This window comes from Hibiscus syriacus, unplaced genomic scaffold, assembly GCF_006381635.1.
Source record: "Hibiscus syriacus cultivar Baekdansim isolate YM2019G1 unplaced genomic scaffold, ASM638163v2 tig00111402_pilon, whole genome shotgun sequence".
Taxonomy (NCBI): Eukaryota; Viridiplantae; Streptophyta; class Magnoliopsida; order Malvales; family Malvaceae; genus Hibiscus; species Hibiscus syriacus.
In genome coordinates this window covers 3,722,991-3,747,802 of record NW_024063082.1, presented here as the reverse complement: position 1 = coordinate 3,747,802, position 24,812 = coordinate 3,722,991, and the positions used below count along the sequence as shown (strand labels likewise).

General features: G+C 33.4%; 2 protein-coding genes and 1 pseudogene across 2 annotated transcripts; 1 reads left to right on the top strand and 2 right to left on the bottom strand.

Annotated features, from left to right (window-relative positions):
• Positions 1 to 6,512: 6,512 nt before the first annotated feature.
• LOC120162165 (cation/calcium exchanger 2-like) lies at positions 6,513 to 8,562 on the top strand. Its single transcript, XM_039172339.1, has 2 exons — positions 6,513 to 6,706; positions 6,774 to 8,562. The coding sequence occupies exon 2, from the start codon at positions 6,833 to 6,835 to the stop codon at positions 8,534 to 8,536; it is 1,704 nt and encodes a 567-aa protein (XP_039028270.1). The 5' UTR covers positions 6,513 to 6,706; positions 6,774 to 6,832; the 3' UTR covers positions 8,537 to 8,562.
• Positions 8,563 to 13,240: 4,678 nt separating this feature from the next.
• LOC120161800 lies at positions 13,241 to 17,585 on the bottom strand (annotated as a pseudogene).
• A 2,586-nt stretch (positions 17,586 to 20,171) lies between these two features.
• On the bottom strand, positions 20,172 to 24,090 carry LOC120161779. The gene is made up of 9 exons (XM_039171988.1): positions 23,982 to 24,090; positions 22,822 to 23,044; positions 22,502 to 22,659; positions 22,259 to 22,401; positions 21,991 to 22,060; positions 21,820 to 21,911; positions 21,409 to 21,567; positions 20,893 to 20,984; positions 20,172 to 20,683 (listed from the first exon to the last, which is right to left on the bottom strand). Exons 1-9 carry the CDS (start codon positions 24,073 to 24,075, stop codon positions 20,218 to 20,220), a joined length of 1,497 nt encoding a protein of 498 aa, XP_039027919.1. The 5' UTR covers positions 24,076 to 24,090; the 3' UTR covers positions 20,172 to 20,217.
• Positions 24,091 to 24,812: the final 722 nt, after the last annotated feature.

Below are 24,812 nucleotides of genomic sequence, written 5' to 3'. Positions count from 1 at the left end.
CCTGATAAACCCTATGTTAACTATGTAACGTTGAAGCTAAATACAAATATTATATCCCTTGCAATTTGCTTCATTTATTCCCACTTGAATGAGAGAAAATAATTGCTTAAACATGCATAATCTGAAGATTGTTTTACTCTTGTTCTTGGTTTCAGCTTTGCTTTTATCAACTTCGATGGCAGGTGGGTTCTTCTATGTCTTTTTGCTGCAGCTTTTTAGTCTCTGGTGCATGCCATGCATGCTTTGTCGATCAAAATGTTGAAATTACTTTTTAAAGTAGAATATTTATATGTATATAAAGCTACTGGTGAGACAAGATTCAACCTTATGTTTTTAACATGCTTTTATGCACAGAATAATAGGGTTTGAAGATGGCATATGAAGTATTTTGCATGTTTAATATATATGATGATTAGGGTTTCAATGTTTAGATGATGGAATTGGGTTTTACAGGTCGACATTCTAAGTTCGTGAATAGGTTGGCTGAGGAAGAAGTTGATGCAGCTCTTGAGGCTTGTCAATTTAATAACCCTTTTTTGTTTTTGATTTGAGATCTCTCAAGTAATAACCCTTTAGTTTGTCAATTTAATGGTCTTAGAATAGTTAGAACTTAAAACTTTCTCTTGTAAATTATTATCATCAGCAGCAGAGTGAACCTTCCTCACCAACCTTGCCACTGCATTAGCCCAATCTCGGTCGCCACCCAGGTTTATGCCATCTCCGATCACAACTTTCTTGCCTTCATCATCCACTTCATGTTCAAAAGACATGTGCAGTAAGTCCTGCACAAAGGAGCTAGCTATCTTCTTGATTTTAGCATCAGAAAAATCAAGCATTTCACCTAGCAATAGTAGCTGTCGAGTTGCAATTAGCACAACCTTCATGCACCATTTATTTTGTAGAATTTCAAATTTGTTGGTTTGTTTGAACTAAATTGATAGATATAAATATCTTATTTTAATATAATGTTTTAATCAAATTAATTAGATATTGCAAACTATTTTTTTATTAAAAAAATATTAAATTTGAAAATTCTAAAAAATTTGGGTTAATTTTAATAATCAACCGAATTAACCGAAATTTATTCGGTTCAATTAATACTTTCATATAAAAGTTCGGTTCGATTAACGGTTAAAGAAAAAAATCGATTAATTTGGTTAAGGGTAGTTCAATTCGGTCGACCACCGTTTTAATCGAATGAACACCCCTAAAAAAACAATGAATTGATAAATTGATTCAATTAAATACTTTACATATGATATAGATAATATTTTTCTAATTATTAATAGTGTAATTATACCGTAGTCCGTAGGTAGGGATGAATTTATTTTGGAATGTTCTATATTTATGGCCAAACCCACCTCTCAACCTATACACATTATTTATAATAATGATTCTTGGCTTCTTCCGCATTTTCTCTCGTAAAACAAGCTGGCGGTCGTCATTGTTTCGCTTTGTTCTCTATTTATACGATATTTTAGTGGATAATTTTACGATGAATTAATTATATTTAATTTTTTTAAAAATATACTATTTTATAATCACGTTGTTATATAAGATTATATATAATAATAAATATTATTAATAAAAATAATATATAAGTAAACCTAATTTAAAATTTTATAATTTAAAATTCCATTTATTGATTAACTACAAAATTATACTAAATTAATAAATTAAATATTAACCATATTTTAATTGTCATGCCCATGGAGCCTTAAACTCGGGAACGTACGACCTTAGATGCTTCGGAACCACTCTTGGGTGTTTTACACCTAAGTCAGCATGAACAACACTAAGCTAAAACAGGGGCGGACCTTATAGATGCCCTGAGTATCCCAGACAACCCCTCAAAATTGTCTACTTAGTGTTAATTTTTTCTTTTTTTTAATTAATACAAGTGTCACCTCTAATATTGTGTGTAACTGTTGCTCTTTATTATAGGAAAAAAATAATATTATAAGAGTTTTTTTGTACAACCCTGAATTTTTATCCTGGGTCCACCTCTGAGCTAGAAAGGTTAGTACAACACGGAAGCACAAAAGAACTTGGGAAGGAGATAGCTCACACACACAAGAAAGAGTTGGGTGAATGCTCTTTGTATTCCACCAAATGAAATGAAAAGTGAAGTGAGTACAAATGAGGTGGGGAAGGCCTCTATTTATAGTTGAATCACTTTACAATGGACGACTAAGATCAATCTAGATCAATGGCTAAGATGAGCCCTATTAATTACAATTCTTTCTATATAAGGAAACTCAACCAAATTAGCATCCATACAAATCAATTAGCCCCATTCTTTCCTTTGATTGAAGATTTCCTTGGATATGGAAAGATTCCTCCTTAATCCTCCTTGATATGATATCATCTACTGCCATATTTGCCAAGCTCTTGTGATCATCTTCTGATATGATGTCACTTTCCATATTTGTATATTCAATGTGAATGGGCTCCTTAACTTTCTCCATAGATTGGGCCAAGTCTGATGGATTAGTCATGCCCAACACCTTTTTGAGAACCTTTATCCTGGACTTGAGCGCAAATGTCTCGGGCTCAATCTATAGGGGCGTGACATTCTCCCCACCAAACCTAGCGACACCCTCGTCGCACCATTGGAATGTACTTGGACTTGCCCATCTCGGTTCTTTCAAATGCATTGGCTTGTTGTGGTCCCCCATATTGACTATTTTCCTTGGCTTTTGTCGCTATGTAACCTTATACTCTTTTGTCCCATCGCACACACCTCGATTATATGAACTCTTTCCTACTTGTCTATACTTACCTCCGAACAGACCGCCTCAATGCTTTAGCAAAGGCTTTGATGACTCCCCCGATCCCTTACAACCTTTAATTTCTCTTATTTTATGGTTAGGTCCTCCTTGACCTAGACTCACTTAAGATGGAAAATTAGACTTAACAACACAATAATTATGTTCGAGATGTATCTTGTTCCTTTCGATTGTATTCACCCAAGAATGCATCAACCCTCATTTCTCCTCGAAGTCTGATGCTCCATGCATCAGCTCTCCTACCCTGAAGTACATTGCCTCTACCACCCCACCCATTGGTGGTGTCTCTAAGTCCTTCGAGAGCTCGAGTCACTTCATCCATTTCTCAGATGTGCCCCCAACGGTTGCCTTAAGAGTGATGTTCATCTCCCTCGGAACATCCTCATTCACTTGGATGACCATAAGTGCCTTGGTCTGTTTTCCTTTGTCTCGATATGTTGGCACCTCACATCGCCAATTTGGATCGAAGACATGTATGATATCTTGGTGGGGAAGGATAAGAGCTTGAATCCGCTTAATAAAACTCAACCTCACAACAAAGTCAAAGTTATCCAATGAAATTACCTTGAAATCTTCCATGCCCCTCTATTCACCAATCTGCAGTTTTACCATCCTTGCCACTCCAATAATCGGTACTGGTTTGGAATTGACAATCTTAATCATCCTATTTTCTTTCTTCACTTGGAGATCAAGAATGTCGACAGCTCTCTTTGACATGAACAAATCAATTCCCCCAGTGTCTACTAGAGCACTCCTAGGTCGTCCCTCAACGACGATGTCCAAATACATCAACCCTTTCTATTCTCAGCCTTTACTTACCTTTGCAGAATTCACTACGATCGTGACAAGCCTCGTAGCCCCATCACCTTTGGGCTTGTCCTCTTTTTGTGCTGGTCTTATCCTCTGGACGTCTTGGCTCGATCCCCGCAACCATGTGATCCCTCACCTTGGTGGTACTTCGGTTGCTCCACTTCTTCTTTCGGTTTAGTTGCCTTGATGCTTCTAATTATGTCAAGTGTGACTACCTCTAGCTCGTCCTCCTAACTCAAGATGGCAACCAACTTATCCCTCTTCGGGCAATCCCTTGCCATGTGCTTGCCCCCACACATGTAGCACGTGAGATGTTCTTTGTTTCTCTCTCGGTCTCGGTCTCTGTCACCATACGACCTGAACTTGCCTTTCATACGGAATCATAAAAATATAGATAGATTATTAAATTTAAAAATAACTCACAAATAAATTATTAAATTATTAAATAACTCACAAATATAGATAAATTTAAAAATAAATTATTAAATTTATTTTAAATCATAAAATTATAAAAGAAAATCAATATATACTTTTAAATGTTTGATATTGATTTAATAAATATAAGATACTTAGTGTATATCATTTAATAAATATTAATTTAATTAAATTAAATACGGATGCAGAAGAAAATTTGGGATTACTGTTTCTTTTACCTTTTGTCAAAACTTTAATCTTTTTTTATCTTTTAAGAAAAAAAAGGAAAAAAAAAAGTTAAACTTAGTTATCAAGATGTTAGGTATTTATTAAAAATTCAACGTCAGACGATTCAATTTGACTCTTGCAAGAATCATACATTTGAAATTATGCGATAAAATTCAACAAAAATAATTTAAAATGTGGTAAAAAAATAAAACATTGGATTTGGTATATACTGAACAAATGGATCGATTGGATAAATATTATTTTATTAATAAGTCGATAAAATTTTGTACTGATTCAATCCTGTGTATCCAATCTTATTTTAAACTGATCTGATTCTAAAGTATCCATCTAATAAAATAATATTATGCGATGATTATTATATTTGTTAACGTTCATGATTTACTTTTTTATTCAGATTCACATGTATTCTTCTCGTTGTCGGGATAAGTAACTGAAAAATAATTATTGATTAAAGTAGGGTCTTATCATAATTATTTTATAGTCTAACGTGATTGTTATAGTATTCGTTGAAAGTTGTCGGAAATATAATGCGGCTTCAAAAAGCCGTCCGAAAGTTGTATTATAGTCTGTGCGTCTCCTCTGTCCCTCAATTTATTCAATGTCTACAGTTGCAACCCCTCTATATTTCAATATCAGTGTGTCTCTCTCCCAATTTATTCAAAGTCATATGATAGTTCAAAGTTACATCGTGATCCTCGCGTCACACATCAAAATAATATTACGTTCTCAACTACTCTTTAATTATTATAATATTTATATCATTTCGAAAAATAATTCCGACGATATCTTAAGGTAACTAATATTTTTTTTCAAAAATCATACAACATCAAATCAACCAACCGACGAAGTAAGTCCCCATAATTTATGAAATTCGGTCCCATTCACTCTCTTTTGCTTATTTTCAACGATGTGCTGTCATTATCCCAAATCGGGGAATCAGGTTATAAAAAGTGAGGGTAAAATACATTATAGGCCACTTAATTATGTACTTGATAATAAATGGTTTACTTTATTTTAAGAAATTATATATATCACTTAATTAAAATTGTATTACAAATTTATTATTAATTGTTAAAAACTAAACAAAATAATGATATAGTATGATATAATAATAATTTTAATCTTTCAAACTTGTATACTCTATCAATTTGGTTGTGATTTAAAATAATTTAATAAATTTAAATATTTATATCTAAATATTTCATCATTTTAGTATTTGTTCTTCTCCAAACTACTTGTTATTCTCTCATAAATGTTATATTATTTTTCTGTTATTTTATAGAAATACTAACAATTTAATAATAACTTATTGTTGCTTTATGGTAAAATATAATTGTTCAACTGATGTTCTAATCCAGTTGATTTATTTTTTTTGTTTAGTTTATCAGTATCATAAAAAAATTAAATCAATGACATTTTAAATATGAAAGATTAAATTTATTTACTTATTTTAAATTAAAAAAAATAATAAATTGTATAAATTTTGAGGACTAAAAATATAATTATACTAATTAAACTAGACGTTTGTTTTAATTTAACTATTAAATATTATAATAATATTTTAATTAAGTGATATATTTGTAATTTTGAAAAATAACTGGTTTATTATCAAACACAATCAAATAACTAGAAAAAGTAGATTTTACTCAAATTTTAAAAGATAAAAGTGATTTTTTTATTGTAGATGATTTTTTAATTTATTAAAATATAAGAAATTTTCCCGTGCGGCAGTTTTAATATACGGTTAAAAAAGGGCGTTACCGGTTTTGTTATTATTTAAATAACAAAACCGGTAAAAAATGACCGAAAATATTATTATTTTTACCGGTTATAATTACTTATATAGGTAAACTCCGTAGAAAAAAATCCGGTAAAAAATAATGTTTTAGGAAGCGTTTTACCAAAAATATTATTTTTATCGAGTTTTTCTACCACATTTACCTATATCGGTAATTAATAATAATACGATAGAAATAATAATATTTTCGATCAATTTTTACCAATTTTATTATTTAAAATAATAACAAAATCGATAGCATCTTTTTTAATCGTATATTAATACTCTCGCACGATAGAACTTCCCTTAAAATATAGAATATTCTAAACATAGTTATAATAATATCGTACCGACGGACAACCCTATCAGATAAACAGCATTACATTTTCGTTTTTACTTCTTCTACAAAGTCATCACACTCGAGCAATTTGTGTACAAGAGACAACCATAGCCTAAAACCAAGTGCCACTTGTCTCCGATCTGTTTTTCTGGTATTGGTGCAACCTTGATGACAAACTGAGCTTTTAATTATGGAATCTTTTTCGATAATTTCCTTAACCCAGTTATCATCCATATCCTATATAGAGAAACCACATTTCTTCTTCTTTTACACCTCTCCATACTACCGTTTGTCCTTTGCGGAAAAAGGGAACCCAGAAATAATTTCCTCACACAACTGCTTCTTGAACACCATAATACAAAGGTTAGTTTTAGTTCTTATGTTGGGTTCCTTAATCATGGTTTAGTTCAATCTTTTCTCTCTTTTCTTGTGCTTTTGGTTTGAGTTTCTGGTATGGGTACTTGGGTTTTCAAATGCCAAAACAAGAGGCCCATCGTCATTTTCTTGAACGTTTCATTTCTCTTGGCGGCGTCTGTTTTTCTGACGACACGTTTCAGTTCTTCAGAATCTGTTGTTTTAAGCAGCTATGGTTCTAAATTCGATACTAGTCAGCTAGATTGTAAGAGCCTGGGGAATTCAGATGATTATGAAGCCAAGTGTTCTTATCTCAAATCCAGTAATCCATGTGTTTATCAAGGCTATATTGATTATCTTCACCTTTTTTATTGCAATTTCGGGAGATTTCCCTTGTTGGGTAATTTCCTCCTAGTTGTTTGGCTAGTTGTCTTGTTTTATCTTTTGGGAAACACTGCCTCCGAATACTTTTGTTATTCTCTTGAAAGCTTGTCGAGCCTTTTAAAATTGTCCCCTACACTTGCTGGTGTTACACTCTTGTCTCTTGGCAATGGTGCCCCCGATGTCTTTTCTAGCATAGTTTCCTTCATGGACAGTGGAACACAGGACGTTGGGATAAACACAGTTCTCGGTGGTGTTTTCTTTGTGACTTGTGTCGTCGTCGGGACGATTGGAACTTTCGTGCACCGGAAGCGAGTTCCGGTTAACAAACCGGCCTTTGTAAGAGATGTTTGCTACCTCCTATTGGTTCTTGCATCCTTAATTTTGATACTGAGTATTGGAGAAGTCAGTGTATGGGCAGCAATAGCCTTTTCTTCAATGTATATTGTTTATGTTATCTTTGTTTACATCATGTATATTGTTTGGAATTCTGGTCGAACAGGCATGTATTCTGATTCGAGCTGTAACAGCGATTTGAGCATACCGATTTTGAAAGGAATTGGGAAAGTGGAGCTCGATAATTTAGAGGCAGGGGACTTGGAAGATGAGAAAGCAGATGGATTCAAGAGATGTTGTTTGTGTTCAAGAACATCAGATACATGTAGTATGTTACTTGGGATCCTTGAGATGCCTCTTTATTTACCTAGGAGATTGACAATCCCAATCGCTTGTGAAGAAAGATGGTCTAAACCAGTTGCGGTTGTTTCCGTGACCTTGGCACCGATTCTCTTATCCGTACTTTGGGACCTTCAAGACGACAATCTAACCTTCGAAACTGAATTGGTGGTCTATGTAATCGGGATTCTGGTCGGAACCGGCTTCGGGGTTCTCGCGTATCTGAAAACAGAAAATTCTAGCCCACCGAAGACATGCTTGTTTCCGTGGCTTGCCGGAGGGTTCGTGATGAGCGTGGTTTGGAGTTACATCATTGCTCAAGAATTGGTTGCCATACTGATTTCAGTCGGCTACATACAGTCAATCAGTCAATCCGTCCTAGGTTTCACAGTCCTTGCTTGGGGCAACTCACTTGGAGACCTGGTAACCAACTTGTCAATGGCATTGAATGGTGGTCCAGAAGGGGTTCAAGTGGCTATATCAGGCTGCTATGCAGGTCCTATATTCAACACTCTATTTGGATTAGGGATGTCTTTGATTGGGGCAGCCTGGCATGGGTACCCTTCACCACTTCAGATCCCTAAAGACCCTCATCTCCTTGAAACAATGGGATTCCTTGTAGCTGCCTTGGTTTGGGCACTCTTGGTCCTACCGATGAGAGATATGAAGCTTGATGGGGTTCTTGGAGGAGGACTTTTCTTTATCTACTTCACTTCCATGTCTTTAAGGCTCATTCAAGCCCTCTAACTTTGTAATTATTAGTCTTACTCTACGTCCATAGCGAAATGTTAGATGCGTGTATACACTATATTTTATACTGATATGTCCAATTTTTATTTTTATTTCCTTTGAAGTTTTTTCCTATTCAAATATAAATATTATTGAGGGTTAGAATTGTAACATCTTTAATATCGGGTTATTGACTAAATTATAAAGTCTCATAATTTGGTGATTAAAATATAATGATTGAATAGTATAAAGATTTATTTGTAAATTATTGTATGGATTTGAATTGAAATGAAGAAAGAATAGAAGGGCAAAGAGGTCATTTCGAAGGGAATAAAAAAAGAATGGTCATATATATATCCGCGTGGGTTGAAGAGGGAAGAACACAAAGGCTTTCAGAGTTCTTTTCTTCTTCTTTCTTTCTTGTACGTGTAAAGCAAAACAAATGTGAGTTTTCTGATTATTGAGTTTCTTGTTAAATTTAAAATTGGGTTTTGATTATTAGATGATAACTAAGCTTAAGAAAAGCTTAGATTATCTTAAAATCAAAGGATGATGAAGTTAGAAGAGATTAAAGATTTGAGGTTCTTGAATAAAATTTTGGAATAGAGTTCATATATAGAATTGGAAGTTAAATTTGACTTGTCATTAATCTAGTTAAGACATATTAAGAGTTAGAAGTGGAATTAAATCATGTTGCAAAGTTGGTATAATTCTTGCATTTCACAAGGAGGATAGGATTATGAGGTTTAAGATGAAATAAATGAGTACAGATTGGTTTAAGTATGTGTACTGGAGTTAAGAATATAAAAATGGATGAAATATGAAAGATTTAAGCTGAAATGGATAAGTATTCGGGTTCAAGAAATGAATTCTGGGCATAGTGCATCGGTGCACATTCAAAGTGTACCGATGCATCAAGAGAAAATCCCAGAATTTGTTGAAGGTGCATCCATGCACATAGAGTGCATCGATGCACTCATTTAAATTAAATGAACATCGAATGTCATTAATGTATCGATGCATAAAGAGTGCATCGATGCACCTGCTTAAAATACAAACATCGAATATGATTTATGCACCGATGCATGGGTAGTGCATCGATGCACCCGTCAAGGGATGCATCGATACATGGTGTAGTGCATCGATGCATACCTTCAATAAGAGATGGAAATAACTTTCTTTTAGCCTAAGGATTAATAGTTTGAAATATATCAATTTGTATGCTGATAAGTATCAATGTATTACTATGTAGATTTAGAGCGTAATCTTATTCCAGAATAATCGAAGGATTAGAATCGAATCAAAGCAAGACTAAGGTGAGTGCATTTTATAGTTAAAGTGTATAGAGACAAGACTTGTGATAAGTCTATCTCTGATAGTTGAATTAATGATTCCATACCCATGTATATGTATACATATACTATTTTAATAGTGATTGCATGCATAATTCATTATATGTTCATTTGACATTGAATGAACGAATATCATTGCCAGAGAATATAATCCAGGTATGTGAACTAATGGAAAATATTATGGGTTTATATGAAAAGTGATGAAAGAGATGAAATGAGAAATGTATTTATATTAAAGCCTATGTTATATGATACGAGAGCTATAGGTATAGTTGGCATGCCAAGAGTCGATGGTATATTAGTCCTTCGGGACGTATCCAGTGGTCCTTCTGGACGTATCCATTGGTCCTTTGGGACGTATCTAGTGGTCCTTCGGGACATAGTGGTTTTTTGGGACAAATACTGAACAAATGTTCAGTACCCCATGAGTGAATTTATTGAGCTGTGGTGACAGCATGGGTGCACAACCTCAATGTACTCAAATACCTATGTTCTCAATAATGTACATGGCCAATTGAAAGATAAAGTAAGGTGAAAGTGATACAAGAAAATAAGTTTCCTATGTACATGACATGATTATATCGGTTATAGTGAAATATATACATGCATATTGAAATGTTATGATAAAATGGTAATAATGCATATTCATGAATCTATAGTTACATGTTTATTTATTGCCTCACTAAGTCTATGACTTAGCGTGTAAGTGATTTACACGTAGGTACCAGAAAACAAGAAGAACAGTACTAGAAGTGGCAAGAATAGCATCACTACTAAAAGATCAGATTAGAAGTAATTGGCAAAGTAGGTATTTTGGGTTGTGTATAGAGCGTTGGCATGTAATAAGTTGTTAATTACGAATGCTCTGGTCGATTTTATATTTTGTGATATTTTTTTATGTAAATTAACGTATTTTTTTTAATTAAAGTTTAAAATTTTCATGTTTTTCTTTATGTGGTAAAGTTTGAAAAGTCAATGTGACACCCCAGACTCATATTCGGGTCGGAAACGAGTTAGGGGTGTTACAAGAATTACCTTATTCTACATTTTTTAACATGAGTAGATTCTGAATTTTATTTTTATGTTTGGTTTGGAATAATTTTTAATTAGAGAAAGATTATTATCGGTCACAATATCTTTCTAATCCAAATAATGAAAATACTATTTCCACCATTTCTTTAAATTCAAATTAGATAATATTATCCATAAAATAATAAATTTTATTCATATGAATCGTTTGTTGTATTTTTAACTAGATAAATAATTATTAGGGATATAAATTTATTATTATTTTATATTAATTTAATATTTCATAATTCACAAAATTATTTTAAATAGTAATGAAAGTATGTAGATATAAAACTTTTTTAAAATATATATATATATTAAATATATTTTATATAAAATTTAGGTTAAATAACAAAAATAATTATATATTTTTATACAATTATTTTTAATTTGCTAAAATATACATAATAAAGATAATTCTATAAAAATTCTATACTGTATACGAGTGTGATAAGTGATGAATAGACTGACAAGGTGGTGGACCCTTAGGCAACTAACTTCTTATGCAAACTCCTTTTCTCAGGATGGTTATATCAACTTACATTTTTTTTACGCCCTAAGGCCATCTCCGGTAGGGATGGCAATAGGTCAGATTGAGTCAAAATTCGTCAGATTCAGGTTGAGTTGTCATCTTTAATCTCCAGTCTTTATCTTTATTCTATAACATCTATATCTCTACTCTAGAGATGAAACATTAATTCATCTCCAACGTTATCTCTACATTACCATCAACTTTACTTTATTCATAATATTTAAATATTATAATATTAATTTTACAAATATAAAAAAATACAAAAAAATACAAAAAAATCTGAAAAATTATAAAAAAAAAATTAGTATGATTACTTATCTAATTTCAATGTATTTTTATCTATCTTATAATTTAATATACTTTAATTAAAAAAATGTAGCATTTCTTCACTGTAGCGACAGATGTAGCATAGGGCTGGAGCGCGCTACAGTAAGTTAGAAGTGATTCTTTTGGCTTAGGATCAGGGTATATTTAAAATCCAATTAAGATTTACATAAAAACTTATAGATTGTCCACTAAAAATAATAATAATAAGATTTGAACTTAGTCATACAAGTTTAAATCTTAAATTTCAACCACTTGTACCAACACTCATTGGTATTACATGATTAAATATAATAAAATCATTTGACATTTCTTAAAAAAATATTTTTTTCTATTACATTCAAACTTAAATGACTTTTTTATTTATAGAAGATTTATGTATTTTTTACATACACATTGAAGTATAATTAAAGGTTAAAAATTTATTTAGATACAAATTTATACTATTAATTTAGTATTATGGGTTAAACGATTACGAATTTAATTAGAGAAAGATATGAAAAATCATTATTTTAAATATTAATTAATATTTTATAATGATTTTCTTATCCTTAATCAATTAAAATTTATTACTTAAAAGAGTGAACATCTAAAATCAATTAATTTATACAAATCTTTTATCATTTCACCTATGATTGTTTGTTGGTTAAGATATTTTACTTGAGACTACACAGTATATGTGATTAAATTTAATTAAAAATATTTTTTTTGAATAAGAGATAATATATTTTCATAGACTTTAAATTTTTATCAATAAAAGTTTATACTCCTGATATATATAGTGCTCGAATTCGAAACCTTAAGAAATTCTTACAAATCCCACTAAGTCTGTTTGGTATGACTATAGTTATCCAAATTATAAGAGGAAAAAAAAAGTCTACAGTACGACACCTTTAATATACAATTAAAAAAAGTGTTATTGGTTTTGTTATTATTTAAATAACAAAGCCGGTAAAAATAATATTTTTTCCAGTAATTTTTTATCGTTTTTTTATTTAAATAATAACAAAATCGGTAATATCTTTTTTAGCAGTATATTAAGACTGTCGCACGTGATCATTTCCCGAAAAAAGAGGACTAAATGAAAATTAGCCGCTAAGTATGACTATAATTATCCAAATGCATGGAAAACTTGAAGAAAAAAAGAGAAAGAATTACTTGTGCTAAACACTCTCATATCAGAGAAACCGAAAATAACTTGGAGTTGCTATTTTTTTCTCCAACAAGATATAAACTTATTGGGAGAAAGATGGAAATCTGCAATTCACATTCTAATAATTCTTTACATTTTGCAACAGAATCCTCTCATCCTAAGGACATATGTGCAGATATACAAACAAGTTTAAGGCCATATCCTGAAGAAGAAAAAAATTAAGTTTTAAAAAATTCTTCTCAGAACTCTGACCAACAAACATAAGTACTACAAACTGTAGTCTTCATTTTGTTTCCTTTTTTAATACAAGGGTTCGATTACGCTATGTACACTCCCCGGAGGAGCGATGAATTTCATCCGCGTGTGCTTTTGGCACGTAGATCGCATTTAGCAGCAAACAGTGTCTGCGGTCATAGAATGCATAAATCAGAAACCCCTACCATTGTCCAAACCGAAACCCGAAACCAGGTTGCAACCCTGACAATTTCAAACAACGTAATATGAGAAGAATGCCAATGTGAAAATAAGAGAGAAATAAAGAATAGTCTTTAATACTTACCCCAAATTAATGAGCAAGTAGAATTGATCAGAATGCTGGCAATTGGCAGGAGTGGAACAAGAGGGCATATGAAACCTGAAATACATACACACACACACACACATATATATATATATATATATATATATATATATATATATATATCAGGTCATAAATCCAATCTTGCATAAATAGATGAAATCATAAAAGATGATCGAAATGGGATGGAGAGAAACAACAAACTGAAATATGAGTGATGTAGCATACCTCCTGAATGTCCAAAGTTATGCCTTTCATTGTCCTGATCAATACAGGTGAGAATAATCAAGCCACCAAGAAGAAGAATGCCACCGGCACCACACATCGTGAAGCGAAGAAGGCTAGAGGAAGGTGCCAATGACCATCGAATCAAATGAAAAAAATAAATAATCAGATTCATTTGGAAGAAAAAAAAAACATTCAAGAGAAGGATAAACAAAATGAATATTCAACCATATATCACATTGGGCACAAACCGGTATCCGACACACCCGAGTATGAGTAACATGGGACATAATATATGTCCTCCAGCCAACCCTTGAAAAAAGGGGCTTTCATTCTCTTTCTTCATCATTTTTATGGATAATAAATTTCTGTATCTGATAAGGTATCAAGAATTTCCCCCTCCTTTCCCTAATTTATGATAATGATGAAAAGCTTAATGATTGTTAAAGAATGATAAATTTCTTCATCCCTCCATTTATCATTGATTTTTTTGTTTATTTTTTAAATAAATATAGTTCAATAGTGTTTTCTTGATCAGCCTACCTCGAAAGCCACAGATTTGAAGCTGAAAATGTAAGTATAAATGCCGCTACACATACTAACATTATGGTCCAGCCAGCGATTTTCCTTCGGTTCTCTTCATTGAGGGTACCTGCAAATAACAATTACGAGATGAGAACCAAACTTCAGGAACTAACAATCTACATTGCTCCTACTCTTAGTTTTTCAGGTAATCTCGTCCAACACATATTCAGACACGAGTATAAAGATATGGGCCTCCATGACACGAATATTACACAGAAAAGGCAGGGAACTTACTACATGATAGAGCTTATTGTTTTTCAACAATGGGACCATCCACTGCAACATTCTTGTCTCCAAGCAAAGGCCGACAAGTATCTCCGGAAGAACTCATCTACGGGTCTTCTCCACTAATCACCTGAACATCCCTATCATGTCCTAACATGTAAGACTCAATCGAATCCTGAAGTGATGACGGAAGTGGAACCTCATAAGGTGGGACATATCTAAGTATCAGCAAAGAAACTGCTACCATCGTAAATGCAACAAGTGTTCCCACACTAACTTGCAAAAGAAAGGCAAGTCTAAGGTCATTCAAATGCATTCAAGGAACTTCTAATAAATGTGAAACTCGAGCCAGAGGTGCCTGGTTCATGTATACAATGTAGTATCGAATTTTGTTATGAAATGAACTTACCATCCCTGCCAATTGTGAAACATCCATGAAGAATGCCAAGATAGCAGCAACTATACCAGTTGCCAGCGTGCAATTGACAGGAACTTGGGTTTTTTTGTTAACATCCGAAAAAAAGGGTGGCAGCAATCCACCTCTTGCCATTGTCATTAGAATTCGAGGCTAAAAACACACAATTAAGTAAATCAACATATATTAATAAAATATCAATATCTATGCTCAATCATGTAGATTAAGGTGCTATTCTACAGGTTAAGATGACGAATAGGTTGAAGTTCTGACAACACACTAGAGAATCTTCAAAAAGAATAAGTAAGAATATGATAAGTATGTTAATATATATACACAAGCGCGTAATCAACGAGTTTATATCAACACTAAAAAGTCATAATTGAATCCAAATGCTAACAAATCTTTAGATTTTGTACCTGAGGGAGAGTTGAGCCCATCAATGTAGAGATAAGGGAAGTAACAGCTCCAACGCTTATGATGTACTGAAATAATAGGGTCCCTTGAGTACAAAGGTTTAGAAAAAAAGTATAAACACTTAGGATGCACTGAGCACTCACGCTGCCCATTGCATCCCATTGTCAGCAAATGCAGAAGAGATGGGGGTGTCAGGATCCATTGCATAATAGGGGACCAGACCGACAATCACAACAGAAACCAGCATGTACAACCCACAAAAAATGGCGAGGGATAATGCGATCCAATGGAAAATCACGTTTGGGATTCTTCGCCTGTCTTACATGGTTTCAAGCTCCTTAGATCACCAGAAAAGATAGATCTAAATAAAGGGCAAATAGGCAGAAGAAAAGAAACTATATACCTCCTCGGTAGTGCTAGCAACTGTATCAAAACCAGTATAAGCAAAGAAGACTGTTGCAGACCCGACAAGCATTCCATCCACCCCAAAGGGAAAATAACCATTAGGAAGTTCATATCCGATCCATCCAGTCTTGAAACCCAAGTAACCACCAGCTATTATGACGAAAAGCATGGCAAATACATTTCCAGACGTGGCAATGGTTTATGCAAGTGCACTCTGCAGGAGACATGTCAACAAGTTTTTTATTTGATGGTGCAAAGCGTGATGAGTATCAACCATACACATGGAAAAGGAACTTAAATGGAAGGAGATAGAATGCACCTCCTTTATTCCACAGCACAAGAGCAAAGTCACAATGAGAGTTAGAACTGCAGCACATGGATCAACCATAATATCAAGTCCGGGAAAATGTTGACGAGCTAGAAGAGATTGAAGCCTATCTTCACTTCCAAAAAGCAAAGCCTTGATGCAAAAAAGAGGGGAAATGTAAATAGAAAACAAAAGAATGAAGCTCCCTGCTCCTCTGACCCAAACAAATCCAGCAAAAGAAAAGGGAAAAAATATCAAGGAAGATTGCTAAACCAGATTAGGCGAAACGCCACGAGCAACAGCAGATCCACCAATTGTACACTCCAGTATCATAGCCCAACCGACCAACCAGGCAACACTTGACTATTAACTATCAGCTGCTCGAGTTGCAAGAACAAAGAACATCAACTATAAGAGATGTACAAGATAAATCAAGAAAACATGGAAATTACCCTTCGCCGACACAAATGTATGAATAATGATAGGAACTGCCAGAAGAAGAGCAACGACTCGCATGCTCGGCATAGCAAAAAGCAGAGAGAGCGGCAGCAATTCCAGCAATTAGAAAGGAAAAGATGAGAGCTGGCCCTGTATGTTCTCTAGCAACTGTTCCAACAAGAATATAAACTCCAGCTCTAATTGTTGATCCGACACCTAATCACATTCCACCAAAATTCAGAATAAGCTATCTATTTTAGCCACACACAAAAAAGGCCCATAACCTTAAAAGTAAATGAACTCACAGTCACATATGTCACCCTCCATAAAATCAAACCAAATATAATTAAAAACAAGAATAACCCAATGCATAAAATATATCCATAAGGGGAAATAAGCAACATAGATAATTAATTTACAACTACAGTGTAAATAACAACAATCAACACCCATTTTCAAAAAACACCAGTAAAATCAATATATAACACTAAAAAAGATCAAAATTCCCTAAAAGATAACAAAAAATTATAGAAATAATTTTATATTTATTTTGCTATAGCCTATAGGGTAAAAAAACAGGGAACACAAAACGAAGATAAAAATTCCCCTCGAAGAAGCAGAATAAAATTTAAACCAAGCGTTAAAAACAGATTAAAAAAACACAAATCCAGTATCGAATCCCCCCCAACAAAAAAAATGCTAAAAACATGAAACCAAACGTAAATCCAATATCAAATTTTCCTCGACGAAAAAAATCCAAGGTTAATTTTTTATTCCTCAATAAACTAAAAAGAAAATAAGAAATAAACTATTACCAACTGCTATGAGATGAGAAACGGTCAACACTTTAGCCAAATTATGATGATTCAAAGGCTTGGAATGGGCAGAATCTACCTGTTTTCTTCTCATCAAACCCCTTAAACCACCCCATAAAGAACCGAAACATTCTTTCTGGGAACCAACCGAAACACCCATTGCAGATTCCCCCAAATTTTATCAAATATCCCAAATAATTAAAGATAAAAAGATTGAATCAATGGCAATTCAAAAATTTTAGTTTTTCCATTAAAAAACTTAATATTTATGTACAACATATTAGAAGAAAAGAAAAATCTGCCTCCTGAACCCTTTCAAAAAACAAAATTTGGTTCAATAAACCATTGTTTTGACGTTGGATAATAGAAGGGTATCTAAGCAGGCAGATTTGAGAAGAGAGAGCTTCGTTGATCTTTTCGGTAGGTTTTTTGTTTTGACAGAATGAAATGATTTGGCATTTTATAGGAATAAAGAAAGAGAAAATAACCAAAAATCCGAGATAATATACGATTTTGACCAACTTTTTTTGAATTTGTGAAAATGACCAATAAAATAGCAATGCAATCTCTAATTCGTATTGCGATTTTCACTATCGCAAATTCGCGTTGCATTTCGCGTTGCGATAGTTGAAAATCGCGTCCATGTCGCATTGCGATAGTTGAAAATCGCGTTGCGATTTTCCATTTCGCGTTGCGATAGTTAAAATTCGAGTTGCGATTTTTCATTTCGCGTTACGATAGTTGAAAATCGCGTTGCGATTTTCCATTTCGCGTTGCGATAGTCTACAGTTGTCGTTGCGATAGTCTACAGTTGTCGTTGCGATTTTCCAAATTCGTTGTGATAGTTAAAAAAAAGATTTTGTTTTTTAAGAATTTTCTCTAAAAAGATAGTATCCGCGTGGACGTGTCGAAGACACGTATGACCACGACCACGACCACGACCCGACCCGAGACGAGACGGACGGCGGCGGCGCGCGAGAGTCTCCCTTGTTCTCTATCACTCAACAAGGAAGTGGAAAAGCCAAGCCTTAAATACAATTCCCAATAGTGTTTCCAATACTATGTGGGATTTGAGCATTACAACACTTGTTCCTAATACTATGTGGGATTGAGCCTTAAATAGTGATATTATTTTTGAATGTTTTGTTTAAAATTACAATAATCGCGATTGATTGTAGATTGACTTTTAATTATGACATATTTAATCGTATAATACTAATGCAATTGATTGCTGATTCAGTTGTTTTAAGGTGCATGATTGTTAATTGTTTCATGAATAATCACATTGTATTGGAAACAAGTGTTGGTAATGCTCAATCCCACATTGTATTGAAAATACTATTGGGAATGGTATTTAAGGCTTGGCTTTCCCACTTCCTTGTTGAGTGATAGAGAACAAGGGGGACTCTCGCGCACCGCCGCCGCCGCCGTCCGTCTCGTCTCGTCTCGTCTCGTCTCGTCTCGTCTCGTGGTCGTGGTCGTGGTCGTGGTCGTGGTCGTGGTCGTGGTCGTGGTCGTGGTCGTGGTCGTGGTCGTGGTCGTGGTCGTGGTCGTGGTCGTGGTCGTGGTCGTGGTAATACGTGTCTTCGACACGTCCGCGCGGATACTATCGCAACGCGATTTTCAACTATCGCAACGCGAATTTGCGATAGTGGAGATCGCATTACGATTTTGTTGGTCATTTTCGCAAATCCAAAAAAAATTGATCAAAATCGTATATTATCTAGGATTTTTTGTCACTGAAATTATTTTCTCATAAATAAATTGTCCGCTGCCCGTACGCTGAATAATCGACCAATAGCTTCCTGTCGGGAATGGTTACATTTTTTTCTTGAATTAATTTCATAAATATATAAAATATTTTTAATTTTAAATTAAAAAACAATTATCTCTAAGTGTATTTGAAATTACGGTTTAGTACATATCATAATAATAAAAATGTCATCTAATTAACATTTTATAGTATATAATATTTTATCGATTTTTTTTTTAAAAAAAATAAATTTTATTGACAGTTAATCCGATATTTTTAAATTTATTATTCATTAAAAAGTTCCACCAAAAACTAGTTAGAAAAATTAAAAGTTTTACAATTTTGTACAATGTTCTCATAGATAAAAATTTGTATATGTTTTACAAGTAGTATAAATATTAAAAATATTACAATTTTCTGAATAAATTTTAAAACAAAAGTTCAGTCTAGATAATATTTTACTTGAACACTTATATTTGTTTAATTTGGCATAACCAATTTATTATATATAAGGATTTTTTTAATTAATTATTAGTATATAATCTATTGATCGACAAATTCAGATCAAGTAATGTAGAGGCAAAAATAACTCTCACAACCCAGTTTACTTCATTCGCAAACGTAAAAGTTTAAACCATTAGCCTTGCTTAAGGAACATAGTACATTGTATCACTAGACCAACCAATTATTAGTATATATAAACCTTTTTTTGAATCCATATATAAGCCTCTAAATAAATTGAAAAGAGTGAAGTCGAAATTTTAACATCATGCATAATTAAAAATGAGCAAAAATATATTTTTATTTGAAAGTTAGGAAAATATAATAAAGCAATGCAGGTTAAAAAGATAATAAAATGAAACAAATATGGACATTATGCAAAATTACTTCCATCCAATACAAGCTTTCTGCTACCACATTCAAATGGTTAGAATTTATTTTCAGAAAATTCACACAAGGCAATCAATTTACTCGTACAAAACGAACTGTATAAGAATGAATCCTAAATCTAAGGGTTAAATTTCCTACATTGGGAGGGATCATACACAATGATACATCCATACCTACGTCAAAAATATACTACTTGGTGAACAATTCTACCGAGTTCCTACAAGCCAAATAATCTGAAGGGGCTGTAGCGTTCTTCATCTTCATTGTCTGAACCTGATTTACTTCCCACTGATTCATCTGAACTATCATCACATGGAAGCAGTTTTATCCTCTCAGCATGCTCAATCATCCAATCTGTGAATTCTGGTGACACTAACAACTCCGCCATAGCTTCCCGGGTGGATTCTCGACTGAAGTCTTCCCATTCTTGCTTTGTGAATTTCTTCCGGTTGTGTGTCTTGCGAAAGGTTGAATAGTAATCTTGATGATCTATAGCGCCTTCAGCAAGTTGAGTATAAACGGGAGAGTTAGTCCATGCTGGTGCAGTCTTCGAACCATTCCACATCTTCTGGTTAGGATATGTTCTTGGCGACCAGCTTAAAAATTCAGCACGACCTTGCATAAGTGGTCTCTGCCTTGACCGGTGCAGCCAAGAACTCTGGTCCTCGAAACACTGATGTTGCCTGCATAAACAAAAACACATGGTTCAAATAAATCAAAATTGTAAATGGAAACTCGGGCAGTCTTTCATATATTTGTTATGTGGCTTTATTGAAATGAACCAAACTTTTAACACTGATTGCATGGCGAAGACATTAACAGCAGACATTTTCTTCTGGCATATATATGTATACTAAACATGAAATTTTGAAGGGAGAAATGTTTAACTTACTCGTGACCCTTCCTTCTTGTTGATGTGATCAGAGAACATATAGCTGAGCAAGAAGCCAACGCCAACATTGCCAACAGAGTATCAAGAGTGCTCTGGAGAGAGTAAAAGAGTGCAACACAAGGAAAATAAAACATGGATATTAATACACCTTGTGTAATGAAATCACAAATAGAAATAGTCTAACAATGACTTCTGCTAAGGGGCTACTTCAAATCTGTAACGGGGTAAATGTTGATAACCCTTCAATCTTAAGGGAACTTATTTGTCTCTATATAAGCTAACCCAGCAGATGGTATGCATGTACCTTTACTTAGATATCAAGCAGGTGAAAATGGCTGGGTTGATATGATAAAAGGTAGCCCAAGCGTTGGATACAGTTTGTCTAACAAATGTACGTTTCTTTTTTATTTGTAAGTTATTCATGCATTGGAAGGATCATAGGAGGGTCATACCCCATTCCATATGCAAGTACATTTTCTTTTTAAAAAGCATACTCTATCAGTGGTAGAAGCATACCCAGAAAATGAAGGTAGTTGAAACGATACGCATGGCCCATTTTACAAACTGGGCAACACCAACATCAATGAGTCCATCTTTTATCACGAATTTTCTTACAATCCAGTACCCCAACGCCGCTCCTGAGAGGACAATTCCAACCAATACAAATATTGCAACCTGTAACAGGGAGAAAAAGAAAAACTTGATCAACTTTGAAATAACATCATCTTTCTTGAGGAAAAGGGAAGACGGTAACTACAAACAAATCCTTATAGAATAATAATCATGTTTACGAAAATCGTAAACTAATATACTTTTCTTTCAAGGAACAACGAGGAAAGGGAGCTATAATAAATAGCATGCAATGAAAAAATCAACTCCAATGAGGGGAAAAGATGGAAAATCAATGAGGAGAAGTTGAGGACTTACAGGATTATGCATCTCTTTGCTCACCCCAAAATTGACAAGAATTGAATTTATGAGCACAGAGAATTGATGTAAAAGAAAGATCCAGCTCCCAACTGATTTTTTTTTTATGAAAAGTAAGTTTCAGCACAGCCAAAATAAAACATTATTTAATCAATAAATGAAAAGAAAGACTCACCACCGATCCATATAGAGTTATATAGAAAGCACTTTTCCTTCCTGTTGGCAACAATTTCATTCCCTGCTTGGAGAAAACACAGTGAAAAGCAGAAGTTAAGACGGGTATCTCAGGCATTGGATGAATTAAATGTATATTTCTGGAAATCAATAACTAGAAGTAATTTGTAATATATATAATACACTTGGAATTGGGAAAAAATAAGCAAAAGAAGGTACTGTTGAAAAGAGAGAAAAAATTTGCGGATGAAAAGCAAAATTCCTGAAACAGAAGGATTATAATGACAAGAAAAACGCCAATAGCCATTGAAGTGCTGTAGTAAAAAGGAACCCACTTGCTGATAAATGGTGCCAACAATAACAAAACAAATCCTAAAGCTAGAAACATAAGCCGCCATCGCTGAAAATCTGCAAAAACAGTAAATGAATCAAGGTTAAACCTAAACAGTTATTAACAATCACCATAGAAAGAAATATATTCTCTTTTAAAGTTAGCAAATAACAATACCTTCTTCAACAGAAACTGTGACAGAGCCAGACACATCACCAAGAAACTTCACGTCAATATATCTATCATCATAAGGGGACATGACAGTGTGCCATATTCCCTTTTGCAATGCCTTCCAATCACCATCCCCACACTTGCATAATCCCAGTGAAGCATTCCTACAATAGTTTATCAGTCAGGATCAGAGAGTTAAAACAACACGTTGAAGTGTGCTTTGCATTGCCTACGGGTTTTTTCTATAGGTGTGGTGAGTCAGAGGCAAGAAGCATGCAGGAGAAACATAAAGCCCAAACAATAATAGATTGAGAGCCTAGAATTACCTATGAAAACAAATTTGTATTTTGCTGTGTGATCTCTCCAGTATCAAGACAGATGGAGCCAGAGTAACCCGAAAAGAACTGGCATAACTCCCAAGCTTCAATCTTGAGAGACCAGAAACTTGAACTCGATCACATAACAGAAAATCTTTGGAACCACGAACAGATGAATGCCTGGAAAGAGGAGTTGGCGTGACATCTATTGCTGGACTTTCCAAATCTATACCTGCCCACTTCAAACCTACATTAGTTGAATACACCACCAGACAAAACCACAGTATGAGTGCAAGAGAAAACAGAAAAACATGGAGCAAAGTCATCATTATAAATTCTGGTCAAGTTACAGACATAATTTCACATCCAACCAGGATTTACAAATTGCATAAAATACTTTCTATAAGGTAACACTAAATGACACGTTGATAGAGCTCATTTTGTAAATTATCGTATCATCTCATCACTGAATTCATACATTTATTTATCACTAAAATCATCCAATAGCTACAAAAACTCCAAGCAATAAATAGTATCCCCCATATGGCATATCTAATACTTTTATTAACCTAATCAAAAGAATATATTTTTATTAAGGAAAGCATACATTAATAAATGAAATGAAAGACTATTAATTAAAGCTGCCTCTAGGATTTATTCTGATATTTTTAATAACATTTTTTAATTGAAAGCTAACAATAATAATAATAATAATAATAATAATAATAATAGTTTGTATATGACAAAACAACCCCATTTTATTTTTCACATTGAAAAAACCCAAATACTAACAGATTATAATCTGAATCCAATAAGGAAAAAAGTAATACTTCTAAGCATAAATTTTAGGTTCACTTTTCTCAAGAAGCCAAAGAATAGTGTAACGGGTAATTTTTCAAAAACCCTAAACCCTTGGCCAATTCAACTTCATGTTTTCTGGGGAAACAAACATCTGGGAGCATCGGGAATCAGATATTCAAAACCAAACAGTGAAGAATAGCTCATTAAAATGAAAGAAAAACTCAAACTAAAGTCGATAATTTCTTTTCTCTTTTCCCCTCGTTTTTACCAGCGACCATACAAAAATCTAATTCCCAAAACCCAAAAACAAAATTGAAAGTAAACCCCAACAGGAATAGAGGAAAAAGGGAATGTGAAGAAAGGCATACCTTTGAAGTTGGAGATCACGTGAGAAGCATATGAAAGGAAGAACAAAGATAACAAAAACAACAGAAGCGAAGAGGAAGAAGAAGATATGGGCATCTTTGTCTAGCGGGCAGTTTTCCGCCTCTATCTCGCTGTCCTTCACTCTGATTTTGAGTGAAAAGGGGGGAAATAACAAGAAAATAAAACTTCAAAGCTAAGCGCGGTTTCTTCAAGCTTTTATGTATAATATATACGCCTTTGTCTACGAGTCACTTACGCGTCGCGTAAATTTGCATTTAGATTTTGAACAAATTATAATTGGTCAAATTTTAGTTTTAGTTCTTCTACTATGTTCAAGTTAAATATTTCATTCTTATATTTTAACTAACATAAGTTGAGCATTTACGTTTATAATTTAATTTGTTAGTTCAAATAGTAAATATCGTTAATTATTATATTTAAACTATTAACATATATTTTCTCTTAAAAATACCCAACCACGTTAAAATTGTTTTCTTAATTTTTTCCACTATTTATTACAGAAGCCATCGGACTATCTATCGTGGTACTATATCATTTAAATTCTAGTACGAGTGTTAAACAGTAGAAAATGTTATTGGTGGGTGACTCATTATATAACTCGAGCTGCTCAAATTCGATTAAAAAATGATTAAACTGAATAATTTGCAAATACATAACCCAAATACATATTTAATTACCTGAGATCAGTTTTGATACAAACTTGTGTAATTATTTGAAAGATGGTACTTTTATATTCCGGATATTAAGAGTAAATCAAACCAAACACAAGAAAAACAAAGCATAGACAATTCGGTTAAGAAATTTACAGCATT